Source organism: Copidosoma floridanum, unplaced genomic scaffold (assembly GCF_036245765.1).
Source record: "Copidosoma floridanum isolate Cflo_tuat_1 unplaced genomic scaffold, Cflo_Japanese_pri ptg000020l, whole genome shotgun sequence".
Lineage (NCBI taxonomy): Eukaryota > Metazoa > Arthropoda > Insecta > Hymenoptera > Encyrtidae > Copidosoma > Copidosoma floridanum.
This window is the reverse complement of record NW_028321897.1, coordinates 19,583,022-19,608,588: the sequence shown is the minus strand read 5'-3', so window position 1 is coordinate 19,608,588 and position 25,567 is coordinate 19,583,022. Positions and strand designations below refer to the sequence as shown.

General features: G+C 31.8%; 1 protein-coding gene across 1 annotated transcript in view; it reads right to left on the bottom strand.

The window, feature by feature from the left end:
- LOC106636407 (calcineurin-binding protein cabin-1) overlaps nt 1-25,567 on the bottom strand; it is a 431,120-nt gene that overhangs the window by 262,201 nt on the left and 143,352 nt on the right. The window contains exons 8-9 of the mRNA XM_089593628.1: nt 7,289-7,413; nt 7,026-7,218 (exon numbers count right to left, since the gene is read on the bottom strand). Coding sequence (XP_089449754.1) covers nt 7,026-7,218; nt 7,289-7,413 — 318 coding nt within the window. The remainder of the gene's footprint in view (nt 1-7,025; nt 7,219-7,288; nt 7,414-25,567) is intronic.

Sequence of the window (25,567 nt, the reverse complement as noted above, 5' to 3'; positions counted from 1 at the left end):
AATACTACAATAAGATTTCTATAATGGTGAGCGGAGATTTTAATGATAACTATTCTTCCGAAACTGTTGTACCGTTAATTCAACTTTTGAAGGAGAAATTTAACATTAATATGAGTAGTAACCCATTGCGATTGACCACTAAATATAATAAAACCATCGATGCCGCCTAAGCTCGTTATAAAGAGAAAGTCAAATCGTTGATTTCTATTTTACATTTTTTGTACTAAAAGCCTATAGTTACTACTGTTAAAAGCCAAAAGGAGTTTTTACTATCAATAACAGATTGTCATGATACATGAGTATCCATAAATTTCATATTTTTTAAGTAAAATAATGTTTTAATAAGCAACTACCAAATAACTACATTATTTAAAAAACGAGTTTCTTGTTAAAAAATCTGGATAAAGCTTCGCTTCTTCCATGGGTCCCGTGACCCATACATTGTTTTTCGTAATTTTAAAATTGGTTGAGTAAGTTTTACGGTCAGCAGCTGCAACGTTTTGTAGAACTTTGATTTATATATTAGTAAGATATGATAATGCAGAATATACTGGTCATACATACATTTTTCGTTGACGAAAACAGATTATTTATTCAAATAGACAAATAATCGAAATTTATACATAAAAGTACTATCTAAATTATAATTTGGATAGCAACAACTTTTGGTTCATGAAGTTTGAAATTCGATTCAGGTAGGCAGTATCCCAGAAATTAAGATTCTATATACGAATTAAACATACCACACTGGTGCGGTACTTGATAAGGTGGTTCGGACAGAGGGATATAGGAGGATAATAAGTACAATGGTGATTAATCAAAAGAGACGTACATCATAGTAAAATACAATGAACAAACGCAAACCCCAAATTAAAAAAGATGAATATCAATGAGTCGTCGCGCAAGCTTGATGCTAAATAAGCTAAATAACGTTACTTGAGGTCCCTTAAGTAAATCAGAAGACGACTTTATAACTCGGGCCGATGTTTCTAGAACTATTCTTTGATGAAAACCCCGAGTTAATACGACGAAGCAAGAAATCTATTAATGATTATAATACTCAAACCAAAGATAATAACAAAGAATTCCGCACAGTAGTCTGTTGTATGTAATGGATACGTATCCGAAATACAAATATAAATTGAACTTGTACGTAGCCTTGTGACACTGACGCAAGACAGCAAACTTTGTGCCTCCAAAGAATTTTTTAATCCAGTTTTAATACTTCAAACTCGAAAGAAGAGAGAAATGCAAAATAACATCGAACAAAAAAAAATAAAGTACCAACTTTATACAGATGTATATCCAGGAGTCCCCACAAATGACTCGCAGGTATGACGCACTCGGAGAGGGGACGACAAGGCACTGACGCGTATGGGACAAAGAACTTCTCGTCGTTACGGATATATACAAACGAAAATCACTAAAAACGAATGCACGAGAGCTAAATTGTAATCAGCAAACTGATAACGAATATCCAACCACCTTTTGTAAATCTCTTTCTACCTGAGATTAAGGTCAAGGTGAGACCACTCTCCAATTAACAATTAGACAATTAGATAATTTACGTCCCTTTTCTCTGTGGTCGCAAGACCAGCAAAACCCGTGTCTCAACAAAAGTAGAGACTTACCCGTTTTCCTATCGTGGCCGACCAATGACCCACTCCCCAGCTTAGTAAGCAAAAAACTAAAACTCTCACTCTCTTCGACCCATATCCCAACCAGTAATGCCAGACGGTACTGCAAAATCGCACATGCGCAGAAGAGCTTCATGCTCATTGGCCAGTACATCAGCGCGCCACCTAAAGTAGTCCCCACCAGAGCTATCTCTCTAGTCTCCCCACTTCAGCTTCCCCCCTATGGTTAACCCAAGCCTCCCATTACAGCTTATATACTACCTCTGTGCAAATCAGGGGTGAGCTGTTGATAGCTGAGTGGGAAAGCGCTCACAATAATTTGTTCATTTTTCCTTCGAATCGCAGCTGTGTATTTTTTTTTTTGCATACATAATTTAATTACATACAAGCTAAATACGTACATGTAATAATTTATAAAAAAAACTCTATTGATTTATATATTAAAGTGAGTATGGACGAGGTAAAATTTACACATTTAATTAATTACGTTGACTAAAAGCAATAATTATTTTTTGATCATTTTTTTATTTATAAAGTATGAAATTCAGAAATCGAGATACTTCATGCTCTATACGTAATAAGTACTTTGATAAACTTATTTAAGGAAAAATGTAAACGCAACGAAGTACCTCAATAACAAAAATGTCATACGTGCAGTTACGCTGAATGTTCGTAAAATAAAGAGAATCGTCTACTGTTGAAGCACGCCAAGCGCAACGCGAGACAACAAATTTTGCGCGATCGATTACACAAATTTACTACTCCATATCAAATTTTGCAAATCTATTTTTAACCTAATAATAAATAATAATAATGTTAAAAAAATATGGTTACTTTTTTCACACATTTTCACAGTTTTTTCCATTTTCATAAAACATATAAAAAAGAGCATGTATCTAAAAGAATTTATCAGAATTTTAATTTATCCATTTACAAGAATGACACTGATTAGAAAAAAACTCTTGTATGTAATATTAGGTTAAATGCAAAAAAATGTGTATTTTTTTAATCACCATGGGTTAAAAAAATTACACAGTTTCTACACTACCCTTGAGGTACTGTCTGTAGCGCATTAGGTTGTTTCGGTTACACGTATATACGAGTTTTACATGAATACTCACATGTTAAGCTTAAGCGTTAAAAAATTACGTAATAATTGTATGACAAGATTTTGCTTTATTTATTCTTGATATACGTGTAACGTTGGTACCTTCGCTGATAGCGATATTATAACCATTTTTGTTAGTTAAATTAATGCGAAATTAAAGCCATGCATTATGCGCGTAAAATAAATCTACTGAGATTAATAGATAAATATATTGTGACTAAAACTTATACAAATTTGCCGAATTGAAAAAATCAAAGTGTTGGTCCGTTGGTTGAAAATCTAGATTTGTGATACGTCGCGCTCCACAGACTAATCGCAAAAAACACCGTGCAATAAGTAATTTTATACCAGTCTTGTTACCTTTCTCATCTTTAAGCTCAGTAACGTCAGAAAAAGCTCTTTTTGCTTCCGCATTGGAATGCGGAAGAGAAAAAACTGCTGCCACTAGTGATTTTAATGATGGGAAGCTTAAGACATCGCCGTTTGTAACTGTAAAACTTTTTTTCATAATTCTCTGACGTTACATTTTAATAAGCTCTCGCGCTGTGAAGGTTCGAAAGATGAAGGCAATGTTCTCCATTTAAAAGCTATAGATTGGTAATCTAAATTTAGAAGATATTTGTTTAAACAATACACATCCGTTCAATAACCATTTCTTACTGAATTTAAAGCCACCGATGGCTCTACAAAAATTCGTAGCTTCAAAAACTCATTGTGTTCTAAAAATCGTTTTTTCATTTCCTCTACCGAATTAATGTAAAAATTTAAACAGTCTTCGCGTACCTCGTTGGCATGATCCATCGACATTTCAGCAATAATTTCCACGGCGTAAGGTCCGTAATAAATGTCTTGGCATTTTTTTATTTGATTGCAAACGGCAAAATCGGTTCAAAACAGAAGATCTAATGATTTTTTAGTAAAAAAATTAAACCCAATTTGTTTTATAATTTTTTAAATCGACCAATGAAGATTGTGAATCATTATATCTTTACTTTGAAAAACTGCACTGAAAGAGTTAAAAAATTGTAATACAATGCTCATAAATAAAATGTCAAATTTAATTTGCGGATCACGTAAAGAAGTCAAATCTTTTTGAACAAAAATCAAAACTTTTTGAGCATTTGAAACTTTGTCATCGTTTGCGTCAGCTACGTTTATTGATTTAGTCTTATTAGATTTAAATTCTTGATCAAATACTCCTGACGTAAAATAATCAATTAAAGCGGGATAATCGATTTAAACTCTATTATAACATTTTTGCGCTTCTAGCCAACGCGTACCCAAAAACTTTTCTAGTTTATTTTGCGGTAAGTGACAAAATTTAAGACATTCGCGAAGCTCTTCGAAACGTTTCGAAATATGTGCAAAGTAATTCTCAATTGCTATAAGTAACTCTTCAACCGATGTTGGGATATTGCTGCTACTATGTTTCGCAACCAATGCAGAGAAGTGGAAAATGCAATTAAGCAAAATTAATATTGGTACTTTATCTCTTAAATACTTTAGAAAGCCATTATTTTTATCAGTCATAACACTCGCATTATCGCAAGCTAGGCCACCTAAATTTTTAAACGGAATACGATTGTCATTCAAAAATTTCTCAAAAGCTAAACACAAATCTAAAGTAGATGCTTGTAAAGGATTCAATTCTGAAAGTTCTAACGAACGTTGCACTACTTTACCCATTTTAAATCATCATAATACTGAACAGAAATGCACAAAAGCTTAGAATTACTTATATCTGTACTTTCATCGACAAGTACTAAAAAAGGAACATTATTTAATATCTGAATTACACTCTTGAATTCACACGGATACAAAATTTTTTTCATCACATTACCTGCTTTTGTTCTTTTGATTTGTATATTTTGCACTACCTCTGGACCAATCGCTACTTTTTTTAACATAGGCACTAATGTATCAACTAATTGAATCGCGACATTTTCCTCGGCAACGAAAAAAGCAACGTTCATTTTGGAAACTAGCGTTTTATTTTTTAAAGAATCCCCGGCCGGTGTGACGGATACAAAAGTCCCCCAATTTTTTGGCACGTTAACGCTATCACGATGTAATCCACTCCTATCATGCCGATACAGATCGGATTTATGATAAAATGAATAATTTTGTTTGCAATGTATGCATTTAAAAGTTTGAGTTTGTGTCGCGTGTTTGAAAATAGAATCTTTCAATTCTGGATCGCGCGACCAATCTAGCTGCCACAGTAAGCATTTTTTTGGGAACAACACTTTTATCTATCTCACTTTGACGTTTACCTGCTACTTTCAACAACATTAAAAAAAAAAACGAGGAAAAAATGTCGAATTAAATACTAACACGAATAACGAAATTTTCCGTCCAAGCGATGCAATTAATGTAGTATATAAGTCGACCGACCGCATGTGATATACAAGTTGAAACAGTGAAAAAACAAAGCACTAGCAGAATAAGCACTAACAAAACAGAGTAACGATACTTTTATGACACATGCTATTAATTAGTTCATTCGTACAAAACACAAACCACCACTATAAATAGCAAAAACATAAAGCACTAATACAAAACGTGAGAAGTAATAGAAACAATAGACAAGAAGTCAATTACATGTGCACGATCTTTTGCAAACTCAGCAAGAGTGCAAGCCCCAAAAGAGTGCAAAAAAAAAAACAGTAGCGTCCAGTAACCCAAAAATAATGTAAACAAACAATATCTAGTACTACTGTAAGACCAATGTTGATCATGCGCATACAAAGCCGTGGTGAATGAACGTATCTATAGATATTTGATAAATCCTTATTTAACCTCAACTAAAACCGATTGTTTCGAATTTAGAAATAAATGAATGCGTGAACGTAACTTCTTAACGCTTAAGCTTAACATGTTAGTATTTATGTAAAACACTAATGTATGTGTAATCGAAACAACCTAACGCACTACAGACAGGACCTCAAGGGTAGTGTGGATACTGCCTAATTTTTTAATCTCATGGTGATTGAAAAAATATACATTTTTTGCATTTAACCTACTATTACATACAAAAATTTTTTTTCAATCTGTGTTTCATTCTTGTAAATGAATAAATTAAAATTCTGATAAATTCTGTCAGATACATGCTCTTTTTTCTGTGTTTTATAAAAATGGAAAAAAATTTGTTGTCTCGCATTGGGCTTGGCATGCTTCAACAGTAAACGATTCTCTTTATTTTACGAACATTTAGCGTAACTGCACGTATTACATTTTTGTTATTGAGGTACTTCATTGCGTTTATATTTTTCCTTAAATAAGTATATCAAAGTACGTATAGTATCATATTACGTATAGAGCATGACGTATCTCGACTTTCGAAATTCGTACTTTAGATATAAAAAAATTATCAAAAAATAATTATTGCTTCTAGTCGATATAATTAATTAAATATGTAAATTTCACCTCGTTCATACTTACTTTAATGTATAAATCAGTAGAAATTTTTTATAAATTATTACAAATATGTATTTAGCTTGTATGTAATTGAATTATACGTGTGCAAAAAGAAAAAAGACAACGCAGCTGAGATTCGAAGGAAAAATGCGAGCGCTTTCCCACTCAGTTATCAACAGCTTACCCCTGATTTGCACAGAGGTAGTATATAAGCTGTAATGGGAGGCTTGGGTTAATCATAGGGGGAAAGCTGAAGTGGAGAAGCTGGAGGGAGAGCTGAGGCGGGGACTACTTTAGGCGGCGCGCTGCTGTACTGGGAAATGAGCATGAAGCTCTTCTGCGCATGTGCAACTTTGCAGTACCGTCTGGCATCTCTGAATTCCCCAACCTCCACGCCTCTGAATTTTTGCGGCCCTTCCTCTCATATTTTCTCCCACCATGTGCCAAATGTGTATCCCTCTCCTTTGAACGCAACAAATGTTTAATTTTTTAATGAATTTTAAAATCAGAATATTTACATACATGGAGACTCCCAGAGTACTAGCCCCACTAGTAAACAAGCTGTATTCCGAGGAACAGCAAGCTGAATGGCATCATTTTTGTCAGTATTTTTAGTGGTGTCTTTACTATGACAATAAATCATTACATCGGACATGTAGGATGAAAATGATATAATTAGTTCAAATATATATGTATATATATATATATATATATATATATGTATATATATGTATATATGTTATTGAAGATAACATAGATTGACTCATAAATTTTTAAAGAAAAATATTATTTGAATGATTTTATTGCGATCAAGCTTTGATATACCATAAAAATAAAAAATGTTTTTTAAAGAAATTAAATACCTCAAACTGTTGGAGTTTGCACAAACTTTCTAAAAGTATTCGTAAATATTCATCACGTTCCAATGGTTTTTCTTTACTTAACACAAACTGATTTAATTCTTTTGAAAAGAAAAATGTGTCTTTTAAAATGCAAACAAGTTCTTCATAGTTTTTTTCTTGGTATAGATACCTTATCTTGTAAAATTTCTCGCTCCTGAAAGAAAATTGTGAACGTTATAAAAATGACATAAGCTTCAATATAAAATTAAAACGCAAACAAGTACCTTATTATCGATAACAGCATACGCTTAATGGTTTTTTGGCTTATGATAGAGTTAACTTTACAATTACACAGATCAATCGAAGATTTAAATGACACAGATTGCCACTTTTGCATGTACTGTAACAACTAGAAAATTATGTGAATAAATTAGATATAAAAAGTATTACAAATATTTTCAGTTGTTAAGACATATTACTAAATATTAAAAAGATGTGACGAAATTATAAATTATGGGATGAATTGAACAAATTCCATACTTATGTTTCTAATAATTAATATTTTTTTTCAAAAATAACGTAAAAAAGTAAAAAAATGTACATTGACAAGCTCTATCACAGTTGAAACTAGATATTGAAAAATGCTATTTTCTATTACTTAAAAAACGATATATGTTCTTCTTACTGTATCGTAAAAAAGATTTCTCTCTGACTCTAATTAATAAGTGTATCCAGCACGTCCACGTAGAAATATTTTTCTAAAAATAAGTTAAACGGAAGCTTACATTTAGTTTGAATAGTAGAATGTGTAACTTTGTAGAAACTAAACAGCTCCAAATCTAAAAAGCTCTGTCACTTTATTATTTAACTTATACATACAAATGTAAGTGCGGTGCCCAGTTTTCAAAGCAATGAAAGAACTACAATTTCTCGAAACAAATGAGTATTGGATGTATTTTTCATCTAACTAAAAAATGGAATTCATAAATTCGTTCTGAAAAAAAACTCAATATTCATTTACCAGGGACGAATCATGATCTCAAAGGCCTTATTTTTTACTACAGCATCCTGCATAGAGTTACCTACTACTACTACTGCTGCTGCCTGCTGCTCCACGGTATTCCTAACCTTGTCGAAGACCATACTGCTTACAGCCTAGGTCAGGTAAAGGGGCTTTATACTGACGGTATACCATTCCACCGTGTGTAGATGTAAGCAGTGGCTATAACATTCTTCTCAGATGTGACGATCGTTTACAAATCAGACAGATTTTGGCAAAAATTGACTTCCATACTATCGATTCAGCTAAAAATTTTTTACGTGTTCTATATGAAAAAAAACCATATTTTTTTTTTTTTTTATTGAGTCAATTTTATAAAAAATAATAGGGATCGTAAATTTGATAATTTAATGACTTTTGGCTCAGAGACTAACTTTAAAAAATTCATAACCCTAGTTCTAATTAGGCTAGAATCTATTTTTTTTTTCATTTTACGAATAAAAAAATGAGCTTGAAGAAAAGAATTGTGACACAAATAATTATGAACAATTTCATATTGTTATAAACAATTGAAATGTTTAAATCGTTTATAACAATTTTGTCACCCTCGTAACTAGTTTTTACTGTTACCATCGTATTCAACAACGAATTTTCTATCGAAAACGTATTTTTGTTTACTGGGGAAGCAATTATTTCTATTGGAAATTAATCAATTCATGTAGTGCGGTATGTCTTATCGAAGGGCGCATTCTATCGCATGTCTCATTTTCTTACTTCACATCGTTTTTTTCTGATATAAATTATTATTTGACCGCATTCTATCGCGCGCCTCATTTTCTTACTTTACATCGTTTTTTCTGGTATAAATTATTATTTGAAATTTCCAAATAAATAATACTGATTAGCGAATAAAATTAATAAATAAATAAATGGAAAAAATCAACGAATAAGAAACATAATGGTAGCAAATAAATACGCTTATTTATTAGGATTAAAATACAATATTATGAGTCAGTTAGTTTTCCGTTCTAAATTATACTGTTCAAAATTTATAGTCACTCTTATACTATGGATACTTTACTATACTATATTTATATTATTCGTGTATAGTTTTTGTTTATTTAAAAATTTTAATAATATTTTTTTTAAGCAGTAAGAATCGCTTTTCATCCAATTCTTAAGCAAAAGTAGGAACAATAAAATGATACAGCAAAGTGTCTTTTATCTCTAATGCTTTTTAAAAATGCGTTGAAAATCTTGTTCCTTCTTTTTCAAAGTCATTGCTAGTCGATTAGGGACACGTTATATTTGGTAGAGCTTCAAACGCCCAGTTAAACAACTCTATTAGTGTGCTGATAGGATTATTTACTTTCTGAAGACTAGCTCTAGTAACAAGTCATTTTAATGTTCCACCTACTCCACCACATGGTCCTTTACCATGTGAGGTTGGAAAAAAGTGCCACTTAGCTGCTATTCCAAAATCATCTATATAATAAGTAAGATTTATAAATTTTTTTTTGTTTTTATATTGTCCACTTGTACCATCAGCAAAATATACTATTTTATTTATAACTTTTAAATTTGTTATGATAAATTCTACGAGTTGTCTTTGAAAGAGAAAAACAGCAATAGTATTGTGACGTAAGAATTCAGAAATAGAAACAAAGTTTTCGTTTTTAACTTATGTTTATCATCTTTATCATAAATTAAAAAAGTGTTGTATGTATTGTTTACCTGATCATATTCTAATGGATACTTTAAAGAGAATTTTGAATCATAAAGGCATAATTTTCAGAAAAATCACAAATCATAACGCACTCATTTTTTATTAACTTTCTTTTTGTTTCACTTAAAAACTCTTGATCAATTGACCAAAAAAAAATAAAGCAGTAATTTACTCCAACCGTTATTTAAAAACTCTGAAAATTCATTAACACTAGATAATAATATTTACAATTAAGTTCTTTCAATTGTAACCCATTGTTTGTATTTAATACTGTCCATTAATTTTTCTTAAAAATTCTGTTCTAACTACTCCATAAAATTATTTATACCAGGACACTTAGCGCACGATCTCACATTACAGTTAGCTGATTGCACATAACACACCAACGGATCCAAATAATCATGATAATTTTTTATAGGTCGTTGTAAATCAGCTGTGATTGACTTTAAATTTCTTCCATCTGGTAATAACTTAACATTTTTATGCATTGGATAACCACAACCTGAGTGAGTACTAGGTAGCTCCTGCTAATACACAATGTTTTGGTCGTAAGCTAGCAAACTTTGAAAAAGATCATTTTATTGCTGGATGGCTGATTTTGACTGACTTGTACAATTCTTATGTATTATTTGAAATTAAGCGCTTATGCAACTGTATTTTTTTCTGTCTACTTTGTCTACTTTAACAGAGGCATAATCTTTCTGGCCTGGCATTAATTGAGTGTAATCATCAGACTGATAAATGGTAGTTATAGTATTAACAGTAACTACTTTTCAAGATGGATGGTTTTTAGGATTCAGATTGCTTAATAGTCCTTTCTCTTTGGCATCGGTTTTGGCAACAGATATCATGTGTCAGGTAGCGATAGTAAAACTAAGCAGAATTTTTTCATAATACTAATATCTGGAAATAGTTAAAATTCTAATTTTATAAGTTCTGTCTTGACTAGTATTAAAAGTTTCTTGTAAGGTTCTTAAAATTTTTGTATCATCACTATCGTAATCAGCATCATCTGGATCATCGTCAGTGAAATTTAAAACTTTTTGCTCAATTACTCCTGTAATTTTTTTAGCTTTCTCCTCTGAATATCTTTTTTGCGTCAATTTTCGTTTTTTTATAGGTGAAGATCCTAAGAAACTCAATTCTTTGCTTAACTGTTCCACACAATCATTCGTTATTCTTGTACTTTCTCCGGAAAGCCCTGAAGTTCCTACGCTACCAATAAAAACATCTGACTCTTAATTTGGTGATTCTTCATTATATTCTGACTGTGTACAAAAAGCGCCGTAGTAGCAATATTACCGGAAAATTAATAATTTATTTACTAAGTATATTCTCTATAAGTAGGGGGGTTTACTGGTTAAACGACTGAGAGAAGCTTAGGGCTGCTGTTATCTATGTTGTGCTATTTAGTCACGTATCAAGTGGAATTAACATGAACGCTATTAATATAATATAGTTACGTACCATTTTATCTTGGTCACTACTACTCTTTGCACCATTTCCCTCTTTATTGTTATAGTTGCGTCAACGACAAGTATCGCAAATTCTTTGTTGTAATAACTCCGTAGTTGTTAGCATATTTAATGCACGTAGCAAATTTTTTTTCACTTTTCTCAATTGTATTATTTTTCATTTAGGATGAAGTCAGTGCGAATGCTTGTGCTTTCTAATTTTAGTAATACTTTTTTAGGCACCCTTATTATTCTTATTAACACTTTGCCGAAAGGCACACTATAGCTTAGACACACAGGTTGACACTTAAAAACAAATAAATTCAAAATGAATACTCGTAGGCACGGTGAAGAATGAGCAGGTAGGTAATAAGCTTTATTTAACTGACTTTATAGCTACACGTATTCGTAATAAGATTTAAAAGATATAAATCATTGAAAACGACTGTATTGTAATAGGTAACGTAGGCAAAAGTTAGGTATGACTCATACAAAAGTTAGTCGATAAGCTTTCTGTATCAATAATATCATAAAGACCCCTAAATACTAAAAACAATTTAAAATAAAATTCAGTAACTAACTATTCTTAAGCATTTGTTAGAAACTAATAAAAACAATTAATCATTTGTATTATAAAGAAAAGCGAAGTAGTACTATATCGCAGTTGAGTAGAATAAACATCTTACATTGACGACACTCTGCGATTATTGTTTAATATTTGACTTGATAAGGACTACCTTGGAGTAGTCGAAACGTCGTTTTTCAAATAAAGTCAATTTGAACAGCATAGCCCTTAGTACTTGTCATTATTTATTGAAAAAAGTGACACCATAGGTCCAAGGCCTGAATGCTATTGTAGAGGAAGATGAGGTGAAAGAGGCTTTCTCTAGGACTTTTGGACTTTTGAGCCAAGAGCCAGAAGTAGCTCTCTTAAAAACAAATGCCAGAGGACAGAGGCTGGCGTTGATAACGGTGGACGAAACAACTGCTAGACAAGCAGAGGAGGAAGGCAGGTTACGAGTCGGCTTTGTAAGCTGCCGAATCCGAAGAAGAGTTGAAGTAACAAGATGTTACAAATGCCTGGGATATGGATACGTCTCAGGCAAGTGTAAAAAAGAAAACAGATCCAAGCTTTACTTGCGGTGTGGAAGCTCAAACCACCGGAAAAAAGAGTGTCCATGCCCAGCACCGTGCTTCTTTTGCCCAACGACGGACCACAAGCACGAAGCAGGCAGTGGGAGCTGCCCGTCATTTACGCATTAGAAGAGGCCATGAGAAAGGCCCAGTCTGGATGAAAATAAGGCAAAGGAGGCAAAGGGGCCTTGCGTTGGAAGGCAGGCCTAATGTGGACCCACGCTGCTCTGGGTACTTTTACTTATCAGCAAGGGAAAGCATCAAGCTTATAGTGCTGCTTGCTAGGTCAGCTGCCTAGTATGGAGCGCTAGACAGGGTGCTGGTCCTTAGTGACCTCAAGTCCTTTTTAGGACTCGAGAGGATTGGCACCTCTAGCAAATGGTGGCGAGTTAGCTCGTTAATACTGTGAGACGCGATGGTCTCCCTGGTGGCTCCACCCAGAAGTGATGCTAACGCGGTTCCGGGATGGAACAAAAGCCACGCGGCACAGGGGGGTTTAGTGGGTATGGGTGGTCTAATGAAAAAATTCACCGAGTCCTACACTACCGCTGTCTCTGTGATATGCCTCAATGCATTTTCCCTCCTTCCACAAAAAAAAAAAAAAAAAAAAAACTACTACGACTACTACAAAAAGAAGTCCCAAAAAATTAACGAACAAGTAATCCACTTAGAAGGAGATGAGCTTTTCATCACAACTCTAACAGTAATAACTTAAGTTTTTAAGCTTTTCAAATACGTAGAATAAAGTTGTATTTTTTGTGGCACTAAAAAATGGGGATTAGGCTCCACAACTTTGTAAGTTTTGTAAAAGAGTTTTGAAATTGGAAAAAAGTTAATAATTATACATTTTTCGTTATTTTCAAGTATTTACAGTTTTAACAAATAGCCTTTTTCATTTATTATAACGTAAGAATGAATTAACGACCCTTTAGGACCAACGACTGTTTTATGGTGTAAATAACGCACAGTACTTTCCAGAATCATTACATTTTTTAAAAACTTTTTAAATCTTATCATTTGATCTAATAAACTGCATGAGTTCCAAACAAGCATGCTTTTATTAAGAAGGTTTTGTTCTGAAAAGTTTCAAAAATAGACTGAAAATCTTCAACTGAAAACGTTGTACGTAACTTGTGAGATCAGTAAACGTAACATAAGATTAATGAGAACCACGTAAGATATGTATAATAGATGTATAAATATAGTAATGTATTAAGGCATGAAACAACGTTAATACAGAAAACAGAACTTCAATTAAATACATGTCATGAAGGGAATGAATGAACATAGTTGGAATTAAGAATTTAAGTGACTTTATAATACAGTTCTGTTCTGTATATTAACGTGGCCGTTTGCCATAATTCATTACTATAGTTACATTACATTGCACCATACATTTATATTACGGACCGTATGCACATTTCATAAATTTTACTTTTTTTACGCAGTATAATTTTTTATCTAAGAATGTTTATCAACTTATATGGGGTTACATTATTCTTGTGAGTAATACACATATTTAGCAAAGTTCTGAACACGCAAAATGAGAGCCTGATCATTACATAAAATTTATACGCATGTATGGCCCTACTAATGTTAATACTACGGTGTGTAGCCATTTTTTTAGTAAGGAGTTATGTGGTCTTTTCGTCGATTGCCGTTATCAGAAGAGTGCCGAAAAACTCCACCCCCTCATACAGAAGAAAACGCATCTTAATGCTTACTTCGTTTCTTAATATACTCTATAGGTATATTTTCTATTTAATGTTTATCAGATTTGTCTTTTGCGGATTTTTTATCAGAATTTGCACACTAAATAATCATTTACAAACAACATGAGTACTTTCCTTGTCAAAATTATTCGCACCTAATTTATTTGTGCTTTCTTGTTAATAATGTAGTACTGTACTTGAAAGTTTATCTTTTCTGCAAGGAATGTGGTTAAGTATTTTTTAAACAATTTTTTTGTAAACAATTTCGTCAAAGTTGATTTTTTGATCTGAAAAAAATATTTCCATATTTTTTGGTCCATTTGAAACAAAAAACTAATCAGGATAAATACACCTGAACCTCACAGTTTTCGAATAATAAATTCTAGAAGTTTCAAAAAATCTCTTTTTTTTTCTTTTTTTTTTCATTTTTTTCAATTTTCAGGGCTCCACGAGACCAATAAATAAAAATATTTTTATACGTTACAACACACCTACATTACCTATCAATTTTTCTCTACAATCTCAAAAAAAAATCTCGAAAAATTTAGTGGTAAAATTGTTTTCTTCTTATAAACGTTCAACGCAGTTCAGCAGGCGTAGTGGTGTGAGTGTATACCTTTATATGTTTACGACACGCTACTGAGCAACAAATTGTAAGCACGGATATATAGGTGTACAATCACACCAGCATGCCCGCTGAAACGCCCTAACTGTTGATAGCAAAAAACGATTTTGACACTTAATTTTTCGACATTTTTTTTGGAGATTGTAGAGAAAGATTGATAGTTAATGTTTGTGTGTTGTAACATATAAAAATTTCTTTAGTTAGTAGTCTCGTGGAGCCCTAAAAATAAAAAAAAATGCATTTTTCGAAACTTAAGGGATTTATTACTTGAAAACTGTTGGACTTAGGTACATACATCCCACTTAGTTTCTTATTCCGTATGTGCCAAACAATACAAAAATATTTTTTGCAGATCAAATAACTAACTTTGACAAAATTGTTTATAGAAAAAGTATTTTAACAATACCTGACCATTTCTGGTCAACAAGATGAACTTTCAGGTACAGTACCACATTCTTAACAAAAAAGCACAAAAACATGGGGTGGGAATAACGTTTTCCGGTTTATCATTGGAAGCTTGTTCACTAACTACTTAGCCATCCGAGATCTTTTTTATACAAATAATCAATGAGATTATTGTGTTTGTTGCACTTTTAATACAGTTAAATAAATTGCTATGTTAAACATTGTAGGAAATTAATGTAGTTAAGGTCTATTGACTGTATAGAGCCATGTATTTTTGCAACTGCTTTTCAATTATAGTCAAATCACCTCTAATGTGTCATAAAAACAAATTGTTTCATAACTTATTCTAACTATAAATTTTCTGAAACATAATTTTTTTGTGCTTTAGAAAAAAATCCCTGATGCGGAGAACCACTAAGAATCTGAAAAAATATTGTTTTAGTTTTTATTATTATTATTTTTATTATTGATATTATTTTCATTTTTTTAACTACTATCTTTCAATAATTTTTTTTTAATTCTTTTTTTTTCTGATAACAAATCAGTTTTGTGACAAGCGGTTGTGGCTCCGTAGGTTTAGAGCTGATAGAGAGATGTGAGAGATCGACTAGCAGTCAATTCAAAAAATAAATCTGGCAGAAATTTTCTTATGATTCACGCGATTGGTTATACACTACAGTGATACCCTGGCTTTGTGAATACACAGTTACACAGGGAACCCTACTTTGGAAAGTTGGAAAAATAGGAAAAAAATGAAAGAGTTGGTTGGTTGATTTAGGTTGGCTTTATTCATTATTTCACTAATCTCTCAGAAATTACCAAACTTTTACTGTTTAAGTTTTTTTTCTCAGGCAGGTTTTTTTTGCATTTTTTGTGAATAATGTCAAAAAATACTGCTATTTAAAAGAGCCCAAGAAAACTAAAAAAATTTTAAGTCATGTTCTTGCGTTTTGTATGGTTAACTTTGTTAAACATTTAGAGAAAAACACATTGAGCGTGACTTATAAATTTGTACAAGTTTTATTTGATTCTGATCACAATTACTTTGTACACTAAGAAAAACTAGAGCGTCTACTGTCTTACACGTACAGTCGTTAGGCAAACTATTTAGATGTGTAAGTACTCTTTATACGTATTAGTGCATTTAATAAAAGGATCGACCATATAACTTTAACAAGATTATTTTAATAAGATAGTATACGTATTAAATATATCATGTTTTTTATGGTATATATATGCACGAAAGTTCGCCATATTTGTTTCATGTAGCAATTTGAACCACCACTACCTCTAGAAAAGATGTCGATACTAATTAAAAAAAATACATAGCCTTACATTAACAATGATTTATTATAACCAGAGTTTATTTTAACAATAATGTATCTTTTATAATGTAAATTAGTTTTTTTAGTCCTAAGTATCATGTTGTCAACAAAAAAATACTTTTATTATAACTTCATAAAAAATAAAGTAAATCTCCGCTATGAAATGCATATAATGTACTATTGGACATTATAAATATTGCTTTTTAGTGTGCTGACTTAAAAGTATACTTCAAAATAAATTGATATTGGAGGAAAACCACAATACTTAGTCGAGAAATGCAAGCATGTGAGGAGACAAAAAAATTGTATCAATACACTTTTATGTAGGTATTTTTTAGCTCGGAAGAATACTTCCCACCTATAGAAATTACGTTTGTTGTTAAAGATACATTATTGTTAAAATAAACGCTTGTAAAAAGATCACTGTCCATAAGAGGCTGTGTGTTTTTGTTAGTTAGTAGCAATATTTTCCTTGGAGGTGGTGCTATTTCAAATTCCTGCACGAAGCGAATAAGCTCGAAGAGTCTTTTTAGGGTGATTCATTATCCTTTACTATCCGTCCATGTGACATTCAATTATCACACCTGAAACGTTAAAGGATCAATATGTATACCTATAAATATAAATCCGCTCATTTACGTGCAGAGGTTAGCCTCTAGTTTCGGACTTTCAACATGTCATTGTTTTTTTCGCTCAGCAACCTTGGACATTCGCAATTTTGTGAGAAAGAAATTTATTTAAACAACTTATTCCTAGTTTTTGTGGAATAAGGCTTAACTTTCAGCCTAAAAACTAAAAACTTTTGTAAAAAAAGTAAACTGCTTGATAAGGCCAATGCCAAAGTTTCGAATTTCGAATGTGTGTTTTTTTTTTTTTTTTTGGTCAGCAAAATGCTTTGAAACTTGAACAGTACATCCGTTGAGTGATAATGAACAATGAATTTCTATTTGAGTGCAATAGCTCGACTTTCACCAAGTCGATAAGCCACTTCAAGTTTCACAAGAACATAATTTATTGACCTCTGCCGATATTTAAAAAAATATAGGGGAGGGAAGGGCAGACTGACACCCTAACTTTAGTTGCACATTGCACTAAGAGACTGTAAATATGCAATTATTAAAAAATAAAAATGAATAGAAGCAACTGTTTAAAATCAGTAGACGTGAAAGAATAATTTTTCTTTTAATCATTATTAACAGAAAAAAATTTCTTAAAATAGGTTTAAGAACTGCTCCACTAACCCCATCGGAGGGCACGAGGTGGCATAGGATAGGGTACGCGTAGCAAGGTGGTTATGAAGCGCTAAGTGTATTAAGTATTTTCATGATAAAACTAATGTTATTTTTTGCAAAATAAAATAATTGAAAATTTTCTGATTAGGCAACTTTAGATTTTTCTGTTAGTGGACAATTCCACAGAATAAAGTTCACATAGTTTTTTTTAACTTTTATGAATTAACAAATACAATGACGTCATGTATTTAATGCATGTATATTAAATACTATTAAATAATTATAGAACTAATACACACACACACACACACACACACACACACACACACACATTAAACACTACAATGGAGTGAGAAATAAAGCAAAGTATATATGTACACACACATGTATATATACATATATATAAATATGTACATATGTACGTATGTATGTATGTATATATGTTATAAAACTGTCATGTATTAACATGTTATAATTTTTATAGACACACTTGATACAATTTACCAAGTGTAATCAACTACGTAAATCACTGAACATTGCAAGTCAGCACTCAAAGCATCTTGTATTGTTTACGTACGGATAAGGTTAGGTATGAAATAAGCAGATGATCCACGTAGCTGAATTACGAGATTTATGGCTGTTTACCGTGCTACGCCTGCCCTACCCGAGGTGCCACGCCTGCCCTATTCTAATACAATTTTATATTATTTATTGCGATAATTACATAAACTTTTGAATGAAAAAAATTGTTAGACGAGAAAGTTAAGGACCTGAGCTATCAACTTGACCTATTTTCGTTTACAAAATAAAGCACTTTTGATCTGCTTCAAGCTATTGAGAAATGAAGGAAACCTTTCTTCAGTACACTATATTAAAAAATTATAAAATAAATAGAAAACGTTGTTGTATGATATTGAAACCCAGAGGATAATAGTAAGAGCCTTTTTTACTTAATTTCTATAAAAATTTTATTTTTAAAATGCATGAATATTATTATCATCAAGGTGCCACGCTTCGCAGCCCTGCTCAACGTGCCCTTCCCTCCCCTATTTTACTGAATGATTAATTTTCTTTTTTATTTATTAAATATTTTTTCCTTTTCTTATATTTACTATAGCAATTTTCATCATAATTTTAGTTAGATATTATAATGCAGGTGCACATCTAGTTAAATAACAGTTACACAGAAATAAGGTGTAATATTCTTTATGGAAGTTTGCTAAAGTCAACTAAGTAAAAAATAGTTTTGCAAAACTTAACTGTGAACATCAATAAATACTTTCCTAAGACTTAGAATGATTAGGAAAAAGCTTATTTTTTTAAAAATGACTAAAATAAAATTTCTAATTTCTTGTACCTAAAAATAATTGTTGGCATGTACGACTTTTCAATAGGCAGTATATATAGTGTGTAAGACAGCGCCTCAGGCAAGGTGATACTTGCGGGCCCTATAGTCAGTACAGTGTAAGCTACCGTGCCCTCTACACCTCTCGTCAGCTCTCTTTATTGTATTTGTCCGTTTTGTCAGTAATAAATCTGTAAACTGTATCAAGTCAGTTGTGTTTTACGTCGGTCGGCAGTCTAATTAAATAAACTTTTTGTCTAATCTGAAAATACTCGTTTTCATTTCGCGCACCCCCTTTACTCACACCTCTTCAATAATAATACTTTTCAAAATATTCTAATTTGACTGAAAAATAAAGCAAAGTACTTTGTATGTCCATTTGGTAAGTAAGTAAATTGTGGATCCGATGATTTTAAACGGGCATTTCAATAGGTTTCAATATGCGTTTATAGACTGATGATTCAACGAAGAAGAATATAATTTTCAATATCTTAATGTGTGATACTCAAAAATCAATAAATTATTCAAGTAAAATACAAAAATAGTGAGTAAAATAAGTATTAATAAAAGCATGAATATCCATGAGCAGCCAAAAGTTATTATACATAGTATGGTAGAATTAGTATTTTGGCCCACAAAATTCTGCTAACTCAAAAAAAAATGTGGTTATATTCTAAATACATAGTAACAAGTTGACACAGATTTTAACAAGTAGAGATGTCAGCAAAAGCCCCAAAAAAATGGAAAAAATGGCCAAAACATGTTTTTCGCGTCTATAAGACAACTGAAGAATCGTACAAAAAACAGTATTGGGTAAAAAGATGCGCAATTTAAATACAAACAAAATAAACAGCATTGAGTTTTAATCGGTTGAGCCGTTTTTTCGCCAATCGCAAAAAACTGCCATTTTTAGTCATTACAAGTTATGCCACCCCTAAAAGTTATTTTGCGCATATTACCGTTGCTACAAAAAAACGATATACCAAGTGCAATTTTGAAATAAAAAAATATATAACTACATTGTTGATTAATAATAAAAAATATAATAGCAAAAAAAAAATAAAACATATTTTTACTGATCAAAAAATTTTTTCAAAAAAATGAATTTTTTTGTATTCAAATATAGTGACTTTACTAATTATTGTTAATAATAAGATTAGTTACTTAGATAATACTTGATTGTCCTGAACAATATCAAACAACAATGGCACGTTTAAAAACGGAAAAACAGGAATGGTAGGTAATAAAAATCTGTTAATTTTAATTTAATAGGTCCTCTTTTTCTTTGCAGGAAGTTATAATTATGCGCAATCGTAATATTGTTATGAGCTACGCCAATTAAAATAAAAAATCATCTATTCATCTCATTTCGTTACCGACACATCATTACTTTTTATGCACCTTTTCGTTTTGAACGCATTTGCTCAAAACCTACGGAGCATACATCGGGGAAAGTAGGTGTGACCTCCAGCGGCGCGGCGGCTCGCTGAGTCACCGATTCTACTAGCCGGGGAGCAAAAAGACCGTTTTTTGCGATCGATATTTAAGATACTTGTAATCAATAATAATAAACAGCATTTTAGGTTCTTGTAGAGTAAACATAGACAAAAAGAAATACGTTTGAAAAATGTATCTATGTTGGCTAACAACTTTTTATGGCCATTTTTCGAAAGGACCTTTTTTCGATTTTTGCTGCGGTTCGCGGAAAGTTTCCAACCGATCTTGCTGTAACTTAGTACATATGTTAAGAGTTATCATATCTACCTTAATTTGAAATAACAGCTCTTAAAATTATATAGAACATGAGTTATTAAGTATTTAAAAAATGACTAAAAATGGCACTTTTTTGCGATTTGCGAAAAAAGGGCTCATCTGATTAAAACTCAACGTTGCTAATTTTGTTCGTATTAAAATTGCGCATCTTTTTTACTGTACGATTTTTCGGTTGATTTTAGACGCAAAAAACATGTTTTGGTCATTTTTGCCATTTTTTTGGGGCTTTTGCTGACATCTCTACTTGTTAAATTCTATGCCAATTTATTACAATGTATTTAAACTATTACCATATTTTTTTCGAGTTAGTCAGAATTTTGTAAATATCGATAAGATTTCAAGCTAATTCTACCATACTTATATGTAAAAGGAACAGCACGATACAGATTCCATTTTTCTAAAGAAAGGTTGAGCCAGGAACAACAGTAAATTTTACTTTTGTCAATGTTAAAATATAAATAATAATTGGTAACAAATCTGGGTATCTTGAACTCTTTTTCTAACATATTCTTCATCTGTATTTATTCATTTTCTTATGGATTTATGTACATGATGGTGCGTTTTACAGCGTTAGGTAAAGATTAATCAAGTATACTTAGACATAATAAACTTGATTTACACTCTTTGAGTTTACCTTAGCTGGTAAGTATCATATTATTATTAGATAGTAAGTTATATTTAACATCAAAAGAACCGTGATTACATAGAATGATTACATGGAAAATAATTTTTATAATTACGCGCTCAGTGACAATTATAACAATGATCATTTTCAGCAACAGAAGATTAGTTACGTTTATTATCAGCGTTAGGAAATCATTAGTAATAGCCAGAATTAACAATGAAAAGACCAAGGTATACAGTTTACAAATTATTCGCAAGATTCTTGAATGAATAAGACTCGTGCAAAGAATAAATTTTTCGAAATTCAATTCAAATTCCAACAATAATCGACATGCACCCTAAACGTCAGGCATTTCAAATAGAGAATAAAATAATCAAGTAACAAACCAATATAGATAATTGATACTTGAAAACACGTATACAAAGCTTAAAGAGATATAAGAGATCAAAAGTGGTACTCCACGGTTAACACAGACCATAAAAAAACTTGTTAGTGAGTCGTGTAAAGCAAGCATTCTGAGAAGAAATACACTAACTGCAAGTGCGCACCGATGCAATATTTACAAAATATAGCTTTCTAAGACGAAGACAGAAGAGACAAGCCCTTTCACTCACCTAAAATAAATGTGGTTGAGGGGGGGGGGGCTAAGACCTCCCCTCTTCAGAAAACATGAACAGCCTCAACTAAAAAACGGCGGAGAAAAATTCTACGCCAACACAAGGGTTCAAATTTTTATTTTACAAGAGGACAATGTTATTCCTAGCATACCCATAGAAAAAAGGAATCCAGTTTAAATTGTTGGTATTAATTATGAACTGCGTAGTACTTTAGGTATGGTAAAGATACTGCAAAATAGCCTTGTGTGATAATATGTAGTCCCGAGCACCTTACTAATAGACGTGGTAGGTTTTATAGAATGGTATATCTTTAAGTCACATATAAGCCGCATAAGTGCTGCGGAAAATATATTAGATTAAAGAGAACTTTAAATAAACTTTGTTGAACAATAGATGTTTGAGATTTTTTACAGATCGAAGCAAGTAATATGCTTGTTGGATGAGTTCCTTGATAATTAAAAAAAAATGGAATACAGGACATTATTTATAAATTTTGTAGCCACGATGCAGAATACATTAGTACGCTAAATAAAACAACTGTAGTTGAGTATGAGCCTGTACTCACCACATTTGATTCAGACAACCTGTTCATAGAAACGACGAACGCTTCGAACTACGCGATAGAAGCGATGTTAGGTGTAAATAAGCCTTACACTGTTTTCGAGGGAGAAAACTACGTTATCCTACATATGATAAAAAATTGTTAACGATAGTATTTGCTAAAGAACAGCCTGGGTTATATTTGTTAGGCTATAAATTTACAGTCATAGCAGATCATGGATCGTGTAATCTATCACACATTTAAAGAAAACAGGCATCTGATTAACAGCTTGACAGTAGACATAAAATGCTACAAATTTAGCATCATACATCGCCTAAGAATTTCCATTGGAGTACCTGATGCACTTTCAACATCCAGTACTTAAGGGAGAAGACGTGAACCCTGAACGATTACGTAAAAACTGTGTTAGCTTGTTGACAAACAATAAAAGGAAGAACTAACTAACCCCGATGGATCATCGGCATCTTTAATTGAAATACGCAGCACTCTTAGGATAAGGATTCAAAGCGGTTGCACGAAAGTAAACATTCAATTATTGGCTTCCAATGACTCAAACAATAAAATACAAAAAAAAACATTATCACACTTATTTTACGAAGTAAAGCTAGGTATAAGTATATATGGATAGTTTGATGGTGAAACTGACTCTGAGTTGGAGGAAAATTCAAAATGAAGGAAAGCAGCTTCTCAACTAGAAAAAATCACAAGAAATACAACTCCTAAGGAGAAACAGCCAAACGCTAACAAATAACTCCCCAACACTGGAGAGACAAACAAACAATGGAACAATAGCAAGCTACTTTAGGTCTTTCGACCCTAAATCGGTGAAAAAAGGCATTGTTATAAATATGATAGACACAATTTTTAAACTCTATGATAGTAAGTTTAATAACTAAGAACATTATGTACATGCAACGTGTGTTGTCTGAAAACTGTTACCCAGAAGACTCTGTTACAAAAATAAAAAAAAAAAGATTTAAAAGATTCTATTACAGTAAAATGAATCAACAAACTTCTATTCTAGAACCCAAAAAACCACTCATAATTATACCCTACCATCTAATTATTGTTTCTAAATGTAATAATTTCTTGAAATCCAAAAATTTCAGGGTAATTAACAGTGTTCATAACAAATTATCTTTAATTACAAGATTGGGAGAAGATACCTTAGAAACAGGACAACAAACATACGTTGTATACTCGATTAAATGTCAAATATGTAATAAAATCTATATAGGCCAAAGTTCACGAAAACTTACTACCAGATAAAAATAATATGAGGGACTTTATGAAAAGAAATCTGAAAAATTGGTTCTTTTTCTACACGCGAGACAATATAACCATAGTTTTGACTTTAATATTAACAAAAATAACAAAAATATTAAAATAATAGGTACTGAACAAAACCAACTACATAGAGAAATCATAGAAATGTTAAACATTTTTTACTTTGACCATAACATCAATAAAAAAAGTGACTTAGATAAATTATCTAATACGTATAAGTATACCATATCTCAGTTTAAAAAGAAACAACCAAATAATAGTATCTTAAGTTAAAACTATCACAAACATATTAACTTCTACTTATATATTCATTAAAACTAAATCTACGCACACACCCTTATACACAGTTCCATTAATAGCTAAATAATCAAACTCGACCTCTCAATGTATACATGTATATGTAGACCTCGTATCTTGTAATCTCATTGCTCGTATGTTTGTCAGTGTGAACAGTTTACCTTCAGCGTATTATTACAAAGAGTTTTCCCGTGTATTGATGACATGGTTTCTGTATAAAATATAATTGTTCGTCTATATTGCGTGAGGTTTTTACGTAAAAAAGAGAGTAGAGAGTTATATTTTATGTATAATAAGCTAATATGTGTGTCAATCTCTTTACAGTATTGAAAAAGTCTTCAAGATGAGACGAAATATTGACTAATATATGAATAAAAAGTTTTGCTTAATAAAACGAAGAGGTGTTCTATTGTGGAAGTCAACCGTAAATAACAGCAAGCTAATCTATTGACGTCCGCAATTTTTAATATATGCACACTAGATGGGCAACAAAAACGACTAGACAACTTTCTCTTCCTTTCTGTACAATACTGGCATGCTCTTTGAATCGTCTAGAAAACCTAGGTAATTTACATTCGACAAACTCTGATACTTTCTCTTCTTACGTACTCTTCGCGGGAGTCACACTACCCAGCGTTTCGTGCACTAAGCCTAGAAATCTATACTCACACTTACTTTCTCTTCATGTTTTTTGTTTAATATTATAACCTGAAAATTCACATACGTATTCTTAAGACCTTATTAAACAATGTTGTACGAAGAAACATAAAAATTTGTAAAATTTGTAACAGACTTTCTTTGACTGAATGTGCGAGTTGCATGCTTTTAGGTAAGAAATATTTGCTCATGTAATATAATGTTTTGGATTATCAGATTAATACTGCTGTTACATAGACACTATGAGGTACGTGTGCAATTTTTTTCAAATCATTTCATGTTTTTATCTCCGAGTACGGGATAGTTGAGCATGTTATGCCACATTACAATTATCCCTACATGGGCTTGTCCACTGATAGCGGGCCACCTTGCACGCAATGGACTTTTTTCGCCCGAACACGCTGTGTTCAACTCGCTCATGATAGCTGGGAGTTAGCTAAAAAAATAATGAAAAAATACAAATCCGCATATTTTGGTCTGCTCCTTTGGATAGTGATATTTATTTTTTTTCAAAACCGGCGCATGTACATTTAGAAAGTGAATGCTGCGAAGTATCAGTTAAGAGTGGGAAAAAATTTCCTCCACTGCTAGACAAAAAAAAAAAAAAACAGATAAAAAGATACATCAAAATAAACGCAGATATTAGTCGTACGTGGTTGTACCTCCTGGCTGAAATAAAGACTTATACTATACTATACTATATTATCACAGCGACGGTCCTGAGTTTGATTCATGTGCAACTCGACATTATTACTGAACTTCAATGAATAAGTATGTATATTAATAT